General features: G+C 44.0%; 2 protein-coding genes across 3 annotated transcripts; one reads left to right on the top strand and one right to left on the bottom strand.

Moving 5' to 3' along the window:
• The first annotated feature begins 690 nt into the window (after positions 1 to 690).
• polr1e (RNA polymerase I subunit E) lies at positions 691 to 5,824 on the top strand. Its single transcript, XM_034600751.1, has 12 exons — positions 691 to 766; positions 1,161 to 1,264; positions 1,749 to 1,825; positions 1,921 to 2,006; positions 2,256 to 2,308; positions 2,403 to 2,547; positions 2,687 to 2,797; positions 3,102 to 3,198; positions 3,282 to 3,412; positions 3,505 to 3,586; positions 4,426 to 4,557; positions 4,789 to 5,824. Exons 1-12 carry the CDS (start codon positions 691 to 693, stop codon positions 4,952 to 4,954), a joined length of 1,260 nt encoding a protein of 419 aa, XP_034456642.1. The 3' UTR covers positions 4,955 to 5,824.
• Positions 4,981 to 12,731, bottom strand: fbxo10 (F-box protein 10). 2 transcript variants are annotated; one of them, XR_004615453.1, is made up of 12 exons: positions 12,517 to 12,731; positions 11,541 to 12,175; positions 10,153 to 10,983; positions 9,758 to 9,907; positions 9,361 to 9,497; positions 8,919 to 8,989; positions 8,620 to 8,772; positions 8,176 to 8,526; positions 7,775 to 8,085; positions 7,433 to 7,620; positions 6,416 to 6,646; positions 5,642 to 6,343 (listed from the first exon to the last, which is right to left on the bottom strand). XR_004615453.1 is itself a non-coding variant. In XM_034600721.1 (11 exons), exons 2-11 carry the CDS (start codon positions 12,123 to 12,125, stop codon positions 6,466 to 6,468), a joined length of 2,958 nt encoding a protein of 985 aa, XP_034456612.1. In that variant the 5' UTR covers positions 12,126 to 12,175; positions 12,517 to 12,731; the 3' UTR covers positions 4,981 to 6,465. The 2 variants fall into 2 exon arrangements, 1 of the variants encoding a protein (XP_034456612.1); XM_034600721.1 differs by having other exon boundaries at positions 4,981 to 6,646.
• Between the last annotated feature and the right edge of the window lie 1,151 nt (positions 12,732 to 13,882).

Here is a 13,882-nt window from a genome sequence, read left to right as displayed (position 1 = left end):
CAGTCAGTCAGTCAGTCAGTCACTCAGTCTGACTGACTGACTGTCTGTCTGTCTGTCTGTCTGTTGATCTATCTATTTGGATTGTCAGGATTGCAATGACTTGCAGAATCAGAGTATTCAGTATTTCTTCTAATGCAGCACTGTTATATTACTTATTTCTAAAGTGATACTTGGTCAATTTGCCTCTGAACTCTCCTCTTCCTCAGCCCAGGTAGTTTTCAGCCACACTTCTCTGGGTGGTCATTTCTTAATATGACCAGCGATTCAAAGCAGCATTTTCTTATCATCTATCTCAATGAATCTGTGTCGCTCTCCATTATTTTTGGCCTGAAGAGGTCAGCGGCCCTGTCTCACCCCCCAGACCCATGCCCAGTTTGTATCATGTTTCAAAAAGGATCAGAGGGTGGAGTGAGGCTCAGAGCTGTGTGGGGAAGTTACTCTTTAAATATCACTTAATTTATTGCACAGAACTATTTTATTTTGAAAAACCTTCCTTTCTGAATTCATGTGGCCTAAATTTTTCCTTTTTGTCAATTTTAATTTTAATTAAAAGTTTTGCTGTTTTTAAAAACTTGATTTCCAATATATTGTATTTATTGTCAGATTCTTAAATTCACATGCCTGATGGTGGACTACGTTGTCAAGCTCGGCGAAGGCGGAAGTAGCAGGGAGTGAATCCTCTCGTCACACATGACAACAAACATGGCGGCCTCCTGCTCGTTAGTGTGTTGTAAAGAGGAAAGAGAAGGCGACAAAGCTGTTATGGGTGCGTTGTTCCCTCTTGTTGCTTGTTCAGACTTTTTAATAATATAATACAAATTGTAATGACGCCAGTAAACGTCGGATCATACGTATTTCTCACGTATAAACGCTTGTTTGTATCGTACACGTGGGGGCTAGCAGCAGCGGGGCTAGTTGTTTAGTTCAGTGAAATCCAGGTGACACGCGCACTGAGTCAGGAAAAATACTTTAAAACATGACACACTGATGAATATAATCGTTTTAACATCGCAGCATTATATTAGTTGCTGCTTCATTGATGTATTTTCTTGTGGCTCATAATAAACATGTTTTGGATTGTGTGCAGTAGCTGTTGACAGGCTCCTCTCTGTGTGTCTTTTTTTTATTAATATTTATTAATATTATGATTTATTTTACAGTCCGGTTTTCAAACGGCAGCGTGAGAAATGCAGACAAACTGGATTTCTCCATGTACAAGAGCGTAGATGAGAACAACCCCAGGAAGAGAAGCAGACGGATACTGGTGAGGAAGATGCAGAACCACTGTTATCCTCTGACAGATGTGTTCACACTGTACCTTGTGTTTATAATAATCCTCTGTTTAAGAAAAAATAACACAGTACTTGCTTGCTTCTTATAGTATTGAAAGTAAAAGTACTTGCAGAGTGTTGCCTATTTCCTAATGTAACAGTTTACCACATCATTATAGCTGAGGAGGCGGGTCTGATGTTACTTGCCCGCTCTGATTGGATCAAATCTCTTCTTGCTATTGATCACTTCTAAAAAAATAAAAAAAACACAATTCACTGTGAAAATGAGTAGAAAGTACAGATATTTGCTGATCTATGCAGTGAAAACTTACTCAATTACAGTAATGAAGTGAATGTACTTTGTTGCATGCTACCAGTGGCTGTGGAGGCATTGGTATAGTTGTTTCTTGTATATATATGATTTGTGTTTTGAGTGTGAATTATAACACAGTGTTGCTTACATCTTCCTCTGTGTAGGTTGCTGAATCAGAGAGACTGTCCTATGTCGGAAATAATTTTGGAACGGGGTCACTGAAATGCAACAACCTTTGCAAGTATGTGAATGCAGCACATTTTCAGAAACTAGGACCAACACCATTGTTCACCACTGTGAACAGGATTAACAGGTGTACGTTTGGTGTCTGTTTAGATATTATGTCGGAGTGCTGAACAAACAGACCATGCAAATGGAGGTGCACAATGCTCAGCTCTTCAACATGCAGCCTGTCATACCAGGTAAGGAAAACAACCAGCAACACGTGTTGAGCATTAAACTGAATATAACATTTAAATCAAATTTTTTGATATATATTGATATAAAAAAATGTTTAACTTCCTAATATTGGTATCGTCTCCCAAAAATCCTAATAGGTCTACATAACCCAAATGATTGATGATTTTCTAAAACCAAATCATTATCTTTTGAAAGGCAAATATTTGATGCTGAGATTTTGTCAGGGCAAATTTTCTGTTTTTTTTCACCAGGAGAGACGGACACTGCAAAATCCCAGGACACGACTCTGACCTACAGAGAAAAGGTACCATGATGTCTTCTATTCCTCTCAGACCACGACTAGAGCAACATTCCACTTGGCAATAATGTATTAATGTTGCATCCCCTTTTCTCTGTAGGTTGAATCTTTGATTTCAACGTTTGGCACCAACAAGCAGAAGAGAGCTCTGAGCTCCCGCAGGCTGAATCAGGTGGGCAGCGATACACTGCACCAAGCTGTGGCTAAAGCTGCCAGCAATGTGATCGACCAGAAGGGTCTGGAAGGTAAGTTAAACAGTCAGGAAAGCACAAAGCTCACCTGGAATTTCTGGCTGTTTAAGTCTCTGTTGTCTTCCCTGTGTTCTCGAGTCTTGAGTTTGTTTCTGATACTTATTTTTACAAATTTTCTTTTCTCTTTCCTCAGCTCTACAACAGGAAGTTGCTGAGACAGAGTCCCAAGGAGACCTGGCTCTCCACTTGCCTCCCTGCGATGCAAACGCAGACAAACCTGAGGACGTCTACCTACTGGACGATCGTATCCTTCATTGGCTCTGTGTGTGTGTATTACCAAAGGATGTAAGAACTGTAGATGATACAACAGAAAATGTATTGCGTTTTCACAATGACAGCTGGATTTGTTTGGCTTGGGCTACAATTTTCTGTCCAAGCCTGAGAGAAAACCTGTTTCATACTTAGTGTCTGAACCAGACCCTGATTACAGGCTTGTGTTTTGTAAACAATCATGTACATAACCCAACCAACGTGACCGAACCTGACCCGAATATAATTACAAAATCAACCCACACTTTTGGGTCTTGGTCCTTAATCACTAACCACAGTCCTGACTCCTGTTGAGTTTGAAACTCTCGAGATGGCCGGTTCCAAGTTGGCAGAACTCAGCCCTGAGGAGCTGCAGAAGATGACGGATGACGGAGGGTAGAGTAACAATGGGCTCACACTGACACATGTTATGAAGCTGCACGTGTTTCCTTTGCATTCTAACGTTTGTTTGTTTGAAGGAGCCTGTGTGTTGCGAAGCACCTTGAGAACATGCCGACTGCAGATGAAGCCAGAGACAAGGTGGCACGAGGCGCCTTTTACCTCTCAATGCTGCTCAAACTGGCCCGGCAGAAGAACATCACCCGCAAGTGTGAGTAACGTTCTTAGCCTTCGTCACAAAGTATGTGTGGTCCTGTGCACCTTCTGGGAATGACACTAACTGATATATATTTATATGTGCAGTTGGGCAGGAGGAAGGCTGCCCGCGCATCATTCAAAACAAGCTGCTCAAAACATTCACTGTGGAGACTTTCAACAATGGCAGGTATGATGATGTAACACCTCGGTAATTTAGTAAAAATATTTGCAGGGACTACATTTGCTTCGCAGAGACCTTTTGTGTGAACATGTATTTCCTAATCACAGTGTGTCTGGAATTTGTTTTGGCAGTATATTACACCACTTTATATTTCTGGATGTATTTGTTTATCACTAAAGTGAAGTGCAGACATTTCCCTGAAATTTCTCTACCCGCCCCGTCGTAAAAATGTTCAGAGTGATCACATGTCAGAATACAGCAGGAAAATGTCCAGGAAAGTCGGAGTGAGCGAGTTGGGGTGTTGACGACGTTTCTAACACTTGACGGACGCAAAATTGGAAGTGCAACACACGTTGAAGATGCAATTAAAGATAACAATTTGTAAAGACAGCGAGATTCGAGAGGTTTTGCTGCAAAGAGTCGACAAAGGTGTTGATGGGCTGTAAACAAAAACGTGTGATTTCTGCAGCGGAGCTTATAGGTCATGTCCTGCCTCCTGCATGCTCTACCCACTCTTCGCCTGAACGCTCCATTTGTTTTCCTGTTGTCCACGACAACCTGGACAATCTCCTGCTGAGTTCTTCACATGTGAAAGCAAATATCTAGACCTAATTCTCTTGACTTTTTCCAGAGTTCATGTTCATGAGAATTTGTAAAGCCATATGACACCCTCTATCCTTAGACCCTTAATGTGGATGAAAAAGAGGAATCCATTATAAACAAGTTATTATAAGGTGTACAGAGGACTAATTCATGTATATAATTTAATATATAATTCATTGTTGCACACATTTTTGATTTGACTCCTCTGTCTTTAATACAAACACATGACTTCCACCTTTTAGGGTCCTGAACATTGTGTCAACATCAATGCGAGCCAAAATAGCAGCGTACTCTCTGGCCCTGCTGCTGCACATGGGTCACATGACAGCTGACCTCACATTACTGCACCGCGACCTAGGAATCACTGAGGCCAGGTAAGAAGCAAATACCCCGTCAGGAACTTCTGTATGTGATATGTTTTGTTTTAAATGTGTGAACACTAACATGTAGTAACTTAATGTTAGTGTTTAGACACTGAAGGAAGATTATTGACCTCCCAATCTTTCTGCTTAGAGTCAAAAGCACATGCTCCATAGTGTTTCTGGCTGTCTATGAGGTGCTTTAGAGGATTTCTGCAGGTATACCTGATTCATATTTTCCTGTAGGATGATTGAAGTTGCGAAGTCAATGGGACTGACCCTAGTTAGACCGGCCCGGGGGAAGACTGACAAGGCTGGACTGCAAGGCGAACACAAGCAGGCGACCCTTCTTCTACCTCTGATCAAATATGAACAGTTCACGGAGAGACGGAAACGCAAGAAAATGCACTGAAGACAGTAACAAGAGGACAAAGAACTGGATCAAGAGAGAACTGTTTTATTGATGCATTTTGTAGACAAATAAAATGATGAACTTTTGAGTTATACGTGACGTTTTTAGTTAATATTTACTGTGCATGATACAAAAAAGCAGCAGAGTATTGAGCTGTAAACAAATTCTAGATGACAGAAACATCTGAGACAGATAAAACAGAGGCACATTTGTAGACATCACATATTGCACATTGAACAGAATTGTCCTTCTGTAACTTGCTATTACCAGGTGAGTCTGTGTGGTTGTGGACTGAACTGAATTCCATCACGAAGTCAAAGCTTCTTTTCAAAAACATGGGCATGATACAAAAACAGACTCACCAGGAAATAGAGCAGCTCCATCAATTTTGCATATACACCTTGCACTATGACAACTCCTTCCCTAGCTACAATCACTGAAGAAGTGAAACAAGGCACAACTTTACTTTGTAGGATGATTGAGACTTTGGCCCCGTTCAGACTTGGTGTTAACATCGGTCCCGAGATATCTGATCACAAGTTGACAGTGATAAGTTTGTCTGTTCACACCTGGCGTTAAAACACACCTCTGTGTCTCCTGTGTCCACTTGTGATCGGATCTCACTTCCCCCGCTCGATATGCAAATAAGCACACGTCATTTCTGTTTGCGAATACCAAATTATGTTGTTTTTACCCAGTCTGAGTTTACAGATGTGTCTGTCACTTTGTTTGTGTCGCTGCAAGCGAGAGAGAGGGGTAAAGAGTGAGGAGTCAGGATGGGCTGAATGAATGAATCTATCTAGTATCACCAATTATGTGTTAGACTGTTGATTTTGTGACACTGGCCATGAATAAATAAACATATGGATACTGATAAAAATACTTTTGAATCATTGTGAAACTAAACTACCACCTCCGAATGTGATTGGATCTCAGGACGTATTTGGCTGTGTTCATACCTGAACTTAATGCTGACCACTTGCGATTGATCACTCAGGATGGATGTTAATACCAGGTCTGAATGGGGGTTTTAGATTCCTGCTAGGACTTGGATACATGTGCACATCCTAACCAGTAAGTCTCAGAAGCAAAATGACAAAAATACAAAGTCTACAGCGATCCTGTACATGAACTTGAAATCTGAGAACATGATAAAGTTAAAGCTTTAGTATAGAAATGGTTAAGGTATAGTAGGATGGTGACAATGCTTGAATGTCTTGTTCTCCAGCTTCACATTGGGAGTCCACATTTGATGAATGCTCTGGCATTTTATCGTAAAATTACAAAAGTCTGGTTTCAGATGTACAAAATGTTGTGCCACCTTTATGATCCAGGAAGGTGGGTGGTCTCTTTAGTGGTTATGTCGGTGCAGCCCCTTTCTTCCAGCTGATTGATCCACCTTAAAGATAGAGCATCATTTTGGAGGTTCTTCTCTGAGGAAGTTTAGAGTTCTCCAAATATATGATAACACACCAGTTCAATCATATTAAATAGTAAGTGCTTGCAAGTATTCACAGGATGGAGCAGAACATGCTTCCACTGTGGCAACCACTCTCCACAGTGGCACTGATCCTGGTTGTCATGGATATTCCAAGTCGGGAAGGATACTGGGTTGAGGAGAGGCCAGAGGGGGAGCTGGCCAGTGGCCGAGGTGGAGGGTTCTCCAGCACCCAGGGAGGAGCAGATGTACAGCTGCCAAACGCAAAGACAAAAGTAACAGATTTTTTTTATATTCCCACAAACACAATGATGTCAAACCTGCAATAATAAATTCTTCTGGCCTCTAACAGGCAGCAGAAACATGAACAGATGTTGAACACATAACAACACGTCAGCTGAGTTCATGTTAATATGGTGAACTAACAGGCGCTTATTTCCTGATGATATTAAACATGATTTATTTGGAGCCATGTTCATGGCCTCCTGACAAGTTTCAAGTCCAATACTCATTATTTTTTAGCTACTAACTCCTAAGGGAAATGCCTTCAGTTTGAGCTGCGTAAGTGCTCCATTTGTTTACTGGCTGAAAATGACCCTACTGGTCAAAAATCCCACAGACAACCGTTAATCAATACAGAACAAAACTCAACTACTGGCAATGGGAAAAGAGTTATTTGCCTTCTATTAGCAGGTTTACCTGTGTTTAAAAACCTGTGTTTACCTGCTAATGTTGGTGTAACAGGTATATGAGACTGAACCTTAACAGTTAAGTTGTGAGCCAGACTGTTAAATAATGAACTGAAATGTCTATAAAAGCTCTGTTAAACCAAGGTAAGCTGCATGTTAGGGAGATAATTCTCCGCAAGGTCACAGATACAAGTATCCGTTCTACTGGCGCAGTGTTTTCTCATTGTCGTCTGATATATTGTTAAAAAGACATGGAGTCTAGCTGCTGTAAGTATGCGGAGAAAAGGAGAAAGAGAATGGTTGTTAAAACCACTGATGCCATTTAAATCTCTGGCCCTATTGTCTGGTTACCTGTTATTGTGTCTTAGAATATTGTTGTTCCGTAACACACAGCTGTCATTGCCAGGATCCATGTGGAGGAGTGTTTTCTTGTTCCCAGGATGGCCCTGGAACAAGAGATTGTCATGCACGACACCTTTTACTGGTCCTATCACAGCGATGCCACAGCCCTGTGCTGGTTGGACTCGGTTACGCAGTACCTGCAGATAAAAATCATTTAAAAAGAAAAACACACAAAACATGCACATAAATGATGTGTTAACATAACAGTAAGTATCTACTATGTGCAATGTTGTACAAGTGTATTTGAAATAAGTCTTAACAAGTCTGTCTCCATGTCTTACTGCAACTCACCTTGATGTCAGCACAGCCCGACACCTGGATCCCATATCCACGGTTTCCAACCACATCATTCTCTGCAATCTGCCCGTTGCCACTGAAACTGATGCCGTGGCCGTTGTTTTGATAGATGCCATTACCACGAAGTTCCACTCGGCAGTCTTTCTCCACCGTAACACCAGCTCGACCATTTTCAAGAATGCAGTTGGTGACCAGCCGGGTCAGCTGACTGCTCTGCAGCACAGCGATTCCAGTGCCACGGTTACTGTTCACAAGGTTAGCGAAGACATTCAGGGGCTCGCTGCTCTTCACATACAGACCAACGGCTACAGAGTAAAACACAGAAAGATGGAGACAACATAAGAGCTGGGGAGTGAGTGACTATTTGTATTTGACGTATCAGTGGGCTTTATTACCTCCATTGTAGCTCATGCAGTTGCCCTCCACCAGCGCTATACTGGTGGAGCGACGGGCAGAGTGACGCTCATCCTCGCTGTCCAGATCACTCTCCCACGCAAACAACTCCCCCTCTTCGTTGAGGTTCTCCTGCACTTCTCTTCCTTCTCCTTCTACTCCTCTCCTTTCCCCGCTGACTCCGTCTCCACCGATCCCTTCCTGGCCCGGCCAGTTACCCTCCCTGGCCTCGATGTTCTCCGGGTCTTTCCTGCAGAACACTGCCAGCCCATACATACAGTTATGGGTGATGTAGTTTCCCAGGAGTTGCGGGAGGCTGGACGACATAACCCACACACCACAGCCTTTGTTACCTGAAGGAACAAGAGGGAGAGAGGAAATGAAACACCTTGTGATGCTGAAATAAAAACACAGGACGCTGCCATTATCAGGCTGAAAGTACACACAGTAGACGTGGTTTCCCTCAATGAGTCCGCGTCCTCTCTCTCCCACCACCACGCCGTCTGAGAAGCCGTAGCAGATGTAGTTGTTCCTCAGGATGGGGTCACCTCCCCTTCGGATGTCTACGCCCCCCCACTGGTTTTCTTTGATCACATTCTCTGGAAATAAAACAAGAGTCAGAACGTTAATAACCCCATGTAGTGTTTGTACTTTCTGTGAGTGGCAAAGCAGTGGATGAAAATGAAGAAGCTATTTGGCAGATAACTGGTATGATATGTGGACAAGGACAGACCCACGTACACACCTTTTATTATTCCTCGGCCGTTCTCATTTATAGCAATCCCAGCTGCCTGGCCCTGGAAGATGTGATTCCCACTATGAGAGACAGAATGAAGAGGAAAACATTGAATAATTTCACAAGTTCAGAACGAGTCTCATTTCAAGAAAGACCTGAGGGGATAACATGGATCTAATTGATTAACAGTTAAGTTATTTTAACTGAGGTTTTCCAGTTGAGTAGCTGGTTTATTTCTCCTGCAGAGAATGTAGAGGCACTACAACCACTATTGCTAGTTTAGAATGACATAAAACACTATAATGCAGGGTTATGCATAGCAGCACACTAGTGCTTGTAGAAGGACTAATCTCCTGCTGTGTTCTTCATATCTGAAAATGGCTGACAGCACATACGAGGACAGCACATTCCAGCACAAGTTACAGCAGTTGTTTTTAGAGCCCCCACACACCTGACCACAGGATTCCCACTGAAGAGAATATACACGCCCGCTTCCTTGTTGTTATAGATCCAATTGCTCCGAATTGAACCTTTTCCCTTGCCAAGGACAACAACCCCAGAACGCAAACCACTGTGTATTCTGTTGCACTGTAGAATGAAAGACAAAATGAAACAGTAAAAATAGAGAAGACCATCAAACTAAGGGCACCTACATTTACATTTATTCAAATTCAAGCTTCTATACATTACTTATTATTATCTTTTTTTTAATAAATGTCTGTGTGATTGGGACCTCAAAAGGAGCCCATAAATCCTATAATCCTCTAGGGCATGATTAGGTCATCGAATGTGGATATGTTTGCATGTTTAAAACTATGGAATTCAATATACAGTGGTTCAGTAGTTACCAGAATTATGGGGTTCGCCCCTTTCCGGATGTCCAGCCCCGCCTCTCCATTCGAGTGGATGTCGTTTTCGGCGATGAGGCCCTGAGCCGAGAGACGCAGGAAGACACCCGACGCACGGCACTCACACACCTCGTTTCTCAGCATCACGATCTGAATGAGGAGAGAGAGAGAGAGAGAGAGAGAGAGAGAGAGAGAGAGAGAGAGAGACAGAAGCGGCTCAAGTGTCAGTTTGAATTGGAAGCTGCCACTTAATTACTTATGATCTGGGGCTACTTCCTTAACTTGATACATTTCTCAAATGGCATGATGCAGATTAAAAGTCACTGAACATGGGAAATCTAAATGCGAGTCAAATTCAATTAAGTCTAAAACAAGGTTATTATGATTTTACTTACTGTGGAGTTCTGGATGCAGCGGACAGCGTAGTTGAGCCCACGGAAAACGTTGCCTTCCAGCCGAGCTTGTCCATAATTAGACAGATGCACACCACCCTTCCCTTCCCTGAAGAGGCAGCGTCTGAGGATGCAGCCGAGGGTGGACGATGCCAGTATCTGAGCTTCTGGGTCCCTGTCCAGTTCCTGCTGAAGGGTGAGGGGTTCTGGGGTCACAGGCAGGGGATCTGGAGAGGAGGCCAGTGGCAGAGAGCCGTCTGCCCGGGGCTTGAGCAAATGGGACAGTCCATGATTGTCACATGAGATTTTGTAATCCAACGTAAACGGGTTTTTGGTGCTGTTGGTCTTTTCTCCATCTCGGCTTTCCTCCTCTCCCTCGCTGTGCTCGCCATCACTCCAGCCATCTTCAATCACCGTGCCCTGACACAATGCATCTACCCCAGTCCTCCTCTGCCAGTCCTCCATGCTCACATGATCCTTTTTGACGTTATTACCCGGAGGCTGAGGCCCACCAGCGGAGCCAGCCTGTGGGCCTCTTGATGGGTTACTGTTATTCCCAGACACTCCACAAGAGGGGAACGTCCTGGCCAAAGCGGCCAAGTGTTTGCAAGCCCAGTTCCTCTCTGACAATGGCGGACCTTCCACGGTCACTGAAGCGGTGTCACTTCCTGAGAAGTCACAGCTGTCCATTAAACTGAGGACGACACCCAGCAGGTGGGCCGAGCTGCCCTGCGAGAAGGAGCAGAAGCGAGCCTGGCAGGTTCCTGGGCCGCGGATTTGCAACTGAGCCCCCTCAAAGTTGCAGTTATCGAGTTGGACGTGACCCCACGATGTCTAGAGCAGAGCAAGGAGAGAAAGAGTTAGATCTGATTTTGTTAGGATACTGCTGGACAGAGCTAAACAGTTTATTAGTTGATAAATTGATAAACTGAAATATAATGTGCAACGTTTCTGACAATTCTCTCATCCCCCAGTTCCAGCTTCTTGTGGAATAATGGACATTTTGGTCTGTTTTTTAATTTATTTTTATAAATAGAGGGGGTAATAATGTTGTAATAAGACACTGCAGCAGGGTTTTCAACAGAATTCATACAATCTATGCCGATAGCCGGGGTGCCCCTACACGAGTGAAGGCACTTTAACAGGTACGTGCACAACTGCAGCTGAAACTATGAGATCCGACCGTCTGTGTGGACGATAGAACGAGCTCGCAGCTATGCAATGCAGCAACAAAGCAAAACACCAAGTTATTGATCTTTATTATGAGAGTTTTTTTTTTTGTGTGTGTTCATTATGAAACTGTGGCAGGACAGTTTAGAATAAGGCAGGCCCCCACAGTCTAGATAGTTAATGGGAAACACTGTTGCTGTGTAAAGAGATCAAGCTGTTACCTTGTAAACCACAGTGGAGAACCAGGGGGGCATGAACACCAGGTTACACAGCCTGGCAGTGGGGCATTGCTGCTCCATACACACCAGGAGGGCCACCTCACCCAGGCGGCCCAGACCCACCAACTCCACGGGCACCTTCAGCGTCAGCTCCGCCTGCTCCTCGTACACACCGGGATGGAGAACCACGCGGTCGTATGGCCCCGCTGCCCCGAGGGCCCCGCGCAGGGTTTCAAACTCGCACCCGGGCCCCACATGCCAGACCCGGCGGTCCTTTCGTCGGCGGAAAAAGAGGAGGCAGGTGGAGGACTGGAGCTCCGGGCCGTTCTGAGCCCAGGTGCGGCTGGCCAGGGCGTGCTGCCTCAGGGCCTCCCTCCAGGACGGCGGCTCCAGGTGGGGCTGACTGGGCCAGTTGGGATGGCGGCACTCGGGGCAGCGCAGGCACAGCTGCCTCCAGCGGGTGTTGTCCAGGGAGAGGATGAGCTCCCTCCAGGCGCGGCACACCTGGCAGCAGCGGCCCAGGTCGGGGAGCGGCAGGTAGGCCAGGATCACCCTCCACAGCTCCACGGGGAGGCTGCCCACCTCCATGGCAGCGCGCACGCCGGCTGGGGAGCAGCGTGACGGCGGGGGAGGCGCGCCTGGAAACAGCCAGTCACAAAGGAAACCGTCACACAACAACAACAACAACAACAACAATACGCACAAATAAACACGTATCTCAGCCACAGACAACCCACGCTAGGATGGGCATGCTAACACTCGCACTAGCCACGCGCACCACAACACGGCGGACATGCAACCACACTGTTGTTGTTTACTTTACGTCACTAACATCTCTAAATGCCCCTGCCATGTTGCGGTGAAAGTTTGCTGCGGTTAGCTAGCGCGCTAACGCCGATAATCGTTCATAAAAAAAAGAAATGAGAGGGAAGCGTCGCCTCCGTAAAAAATAAAAAAAAAGAGATAAACCTGTTATTACCTCGAACCAGCTCGTCACAGTCCGACGGATCCGCGCATGTTCGGGCGTGCTCTTGTTTCTTCCACGTTACATGTCTGGGGATGGAGACCGTTCCCGGCTGCCTCCGGAGTCACAACAACAGGACATGACTGCAGATGCGTTTCAGACGTTCGCTTCCAGTTTACGGCAAAGAAACAGCAAAAAATGGAGCAGGCTCATCCTCACCCCGCCTCCTGGAAGTGGGCGTCTGCACAGTCCCTGCTTATTATCTACAGTCTGTTTTAAAAAGGAGAGAATCTACAGTTTGTTTATTTGAAACGTCACCGCAGGGGGGAAACTGCCTGATTCACGTCTCTACATGCGAATGAATGTTGAATTTGTTCCAAAAATATCGTTGACGTTGTTTTTTTCGCTCACTGTTTGATTTCCATTATTTCTCCTTTTATATATATTTCATAAAATGTTCAGTTGCTGTTTCGCTATACCAAATATTATTATTTTTATTCTATGTCTTGAGATTAAGTTGAAAATCCATAAAGTATATTTTACAGGTCTTATTTCTAGGAGTTTTATTATAATTATTTGAACATATCAAAATCAACAAGAGTTCAATCTGAGGCCCGCTTAACGTTCATGGGTGAATTAGTGTTGATTCAGCTGATATGAATGATTAAATGATCATCTTTATAATAGATTTATTCAAATCTTTATTGTTTACTGTCACTCTACAGGTACCTGACTCAGGAGCCGTTTGATCCATCTACCAGAACTATCATTTTTATTATGAGCTTATTTATTATTATCATTGTTACTATTATTAATCACTGCTGCTATCATCGCTGTTGTTATAAGGATGTAACTTTATTGCACAGTCTTCCCTCACTTTTACCGGTGCTGTTTCTGTGTTGCGATGGATTGTTTGTCTTCCAACAAACCAGTTCTATCTAAGCAATCACACAACTGGTTAGCAACAGCTTTTTCGAGGATTTTCTGAAATGAAGGGCAGGTTTGATATGGGTCTATAATTAGCTAAAACATCTGGATCAAGAGTGGGCTTTCAAAGCATTGGTTTAATTACTGCTATACCATAAAAGCTTGAGGTACTTAGCCGGTTAACAAAGACATATTAATCTGATTTACTATGGAACTGTCAATTAAAGGCAAACCTTCCTTCAAAGTGTCGTTGGGATAGGGTCTAATGAGGATGATGGTTTAGTGGACTAAACTAGTGAAGTCAGTTCAGAGAGGTCAATGGAAGAAAAGTGGTATATATAAATCTGGTGCTACTGGTAGTTCTTTGGCGGTTCTGTGAAATTCTGTTGAAATTCTGTTGAAATTCAGGGGTTTCCACATTGTTTCTTCTTTTATCGTTGTCACTAAGGACAGA

The sequence above is a fragment of the Hippoglossus hippoglossus genome, chromosome 1 (assembly GCF_009819705.1).
Source record: "Hippoglossus hippoglossus isolate fHipHip1 chromosome 1, fHipHip1.pri, whole genome shotgun sequence".
Classification (NCBI taxonomy): Eukaryota; Metazoa; Chordata; class Actinopteri; order Pleuronectiformes; family Pleuronectidae; genus Hippoglossus; species Hippoglossus hippoglossus.
The sequence above is the reverse complement of the archived record's forward strand: the minus strand, read 5'-3'. Positions and strand labels throughout refer to the sequence as shown.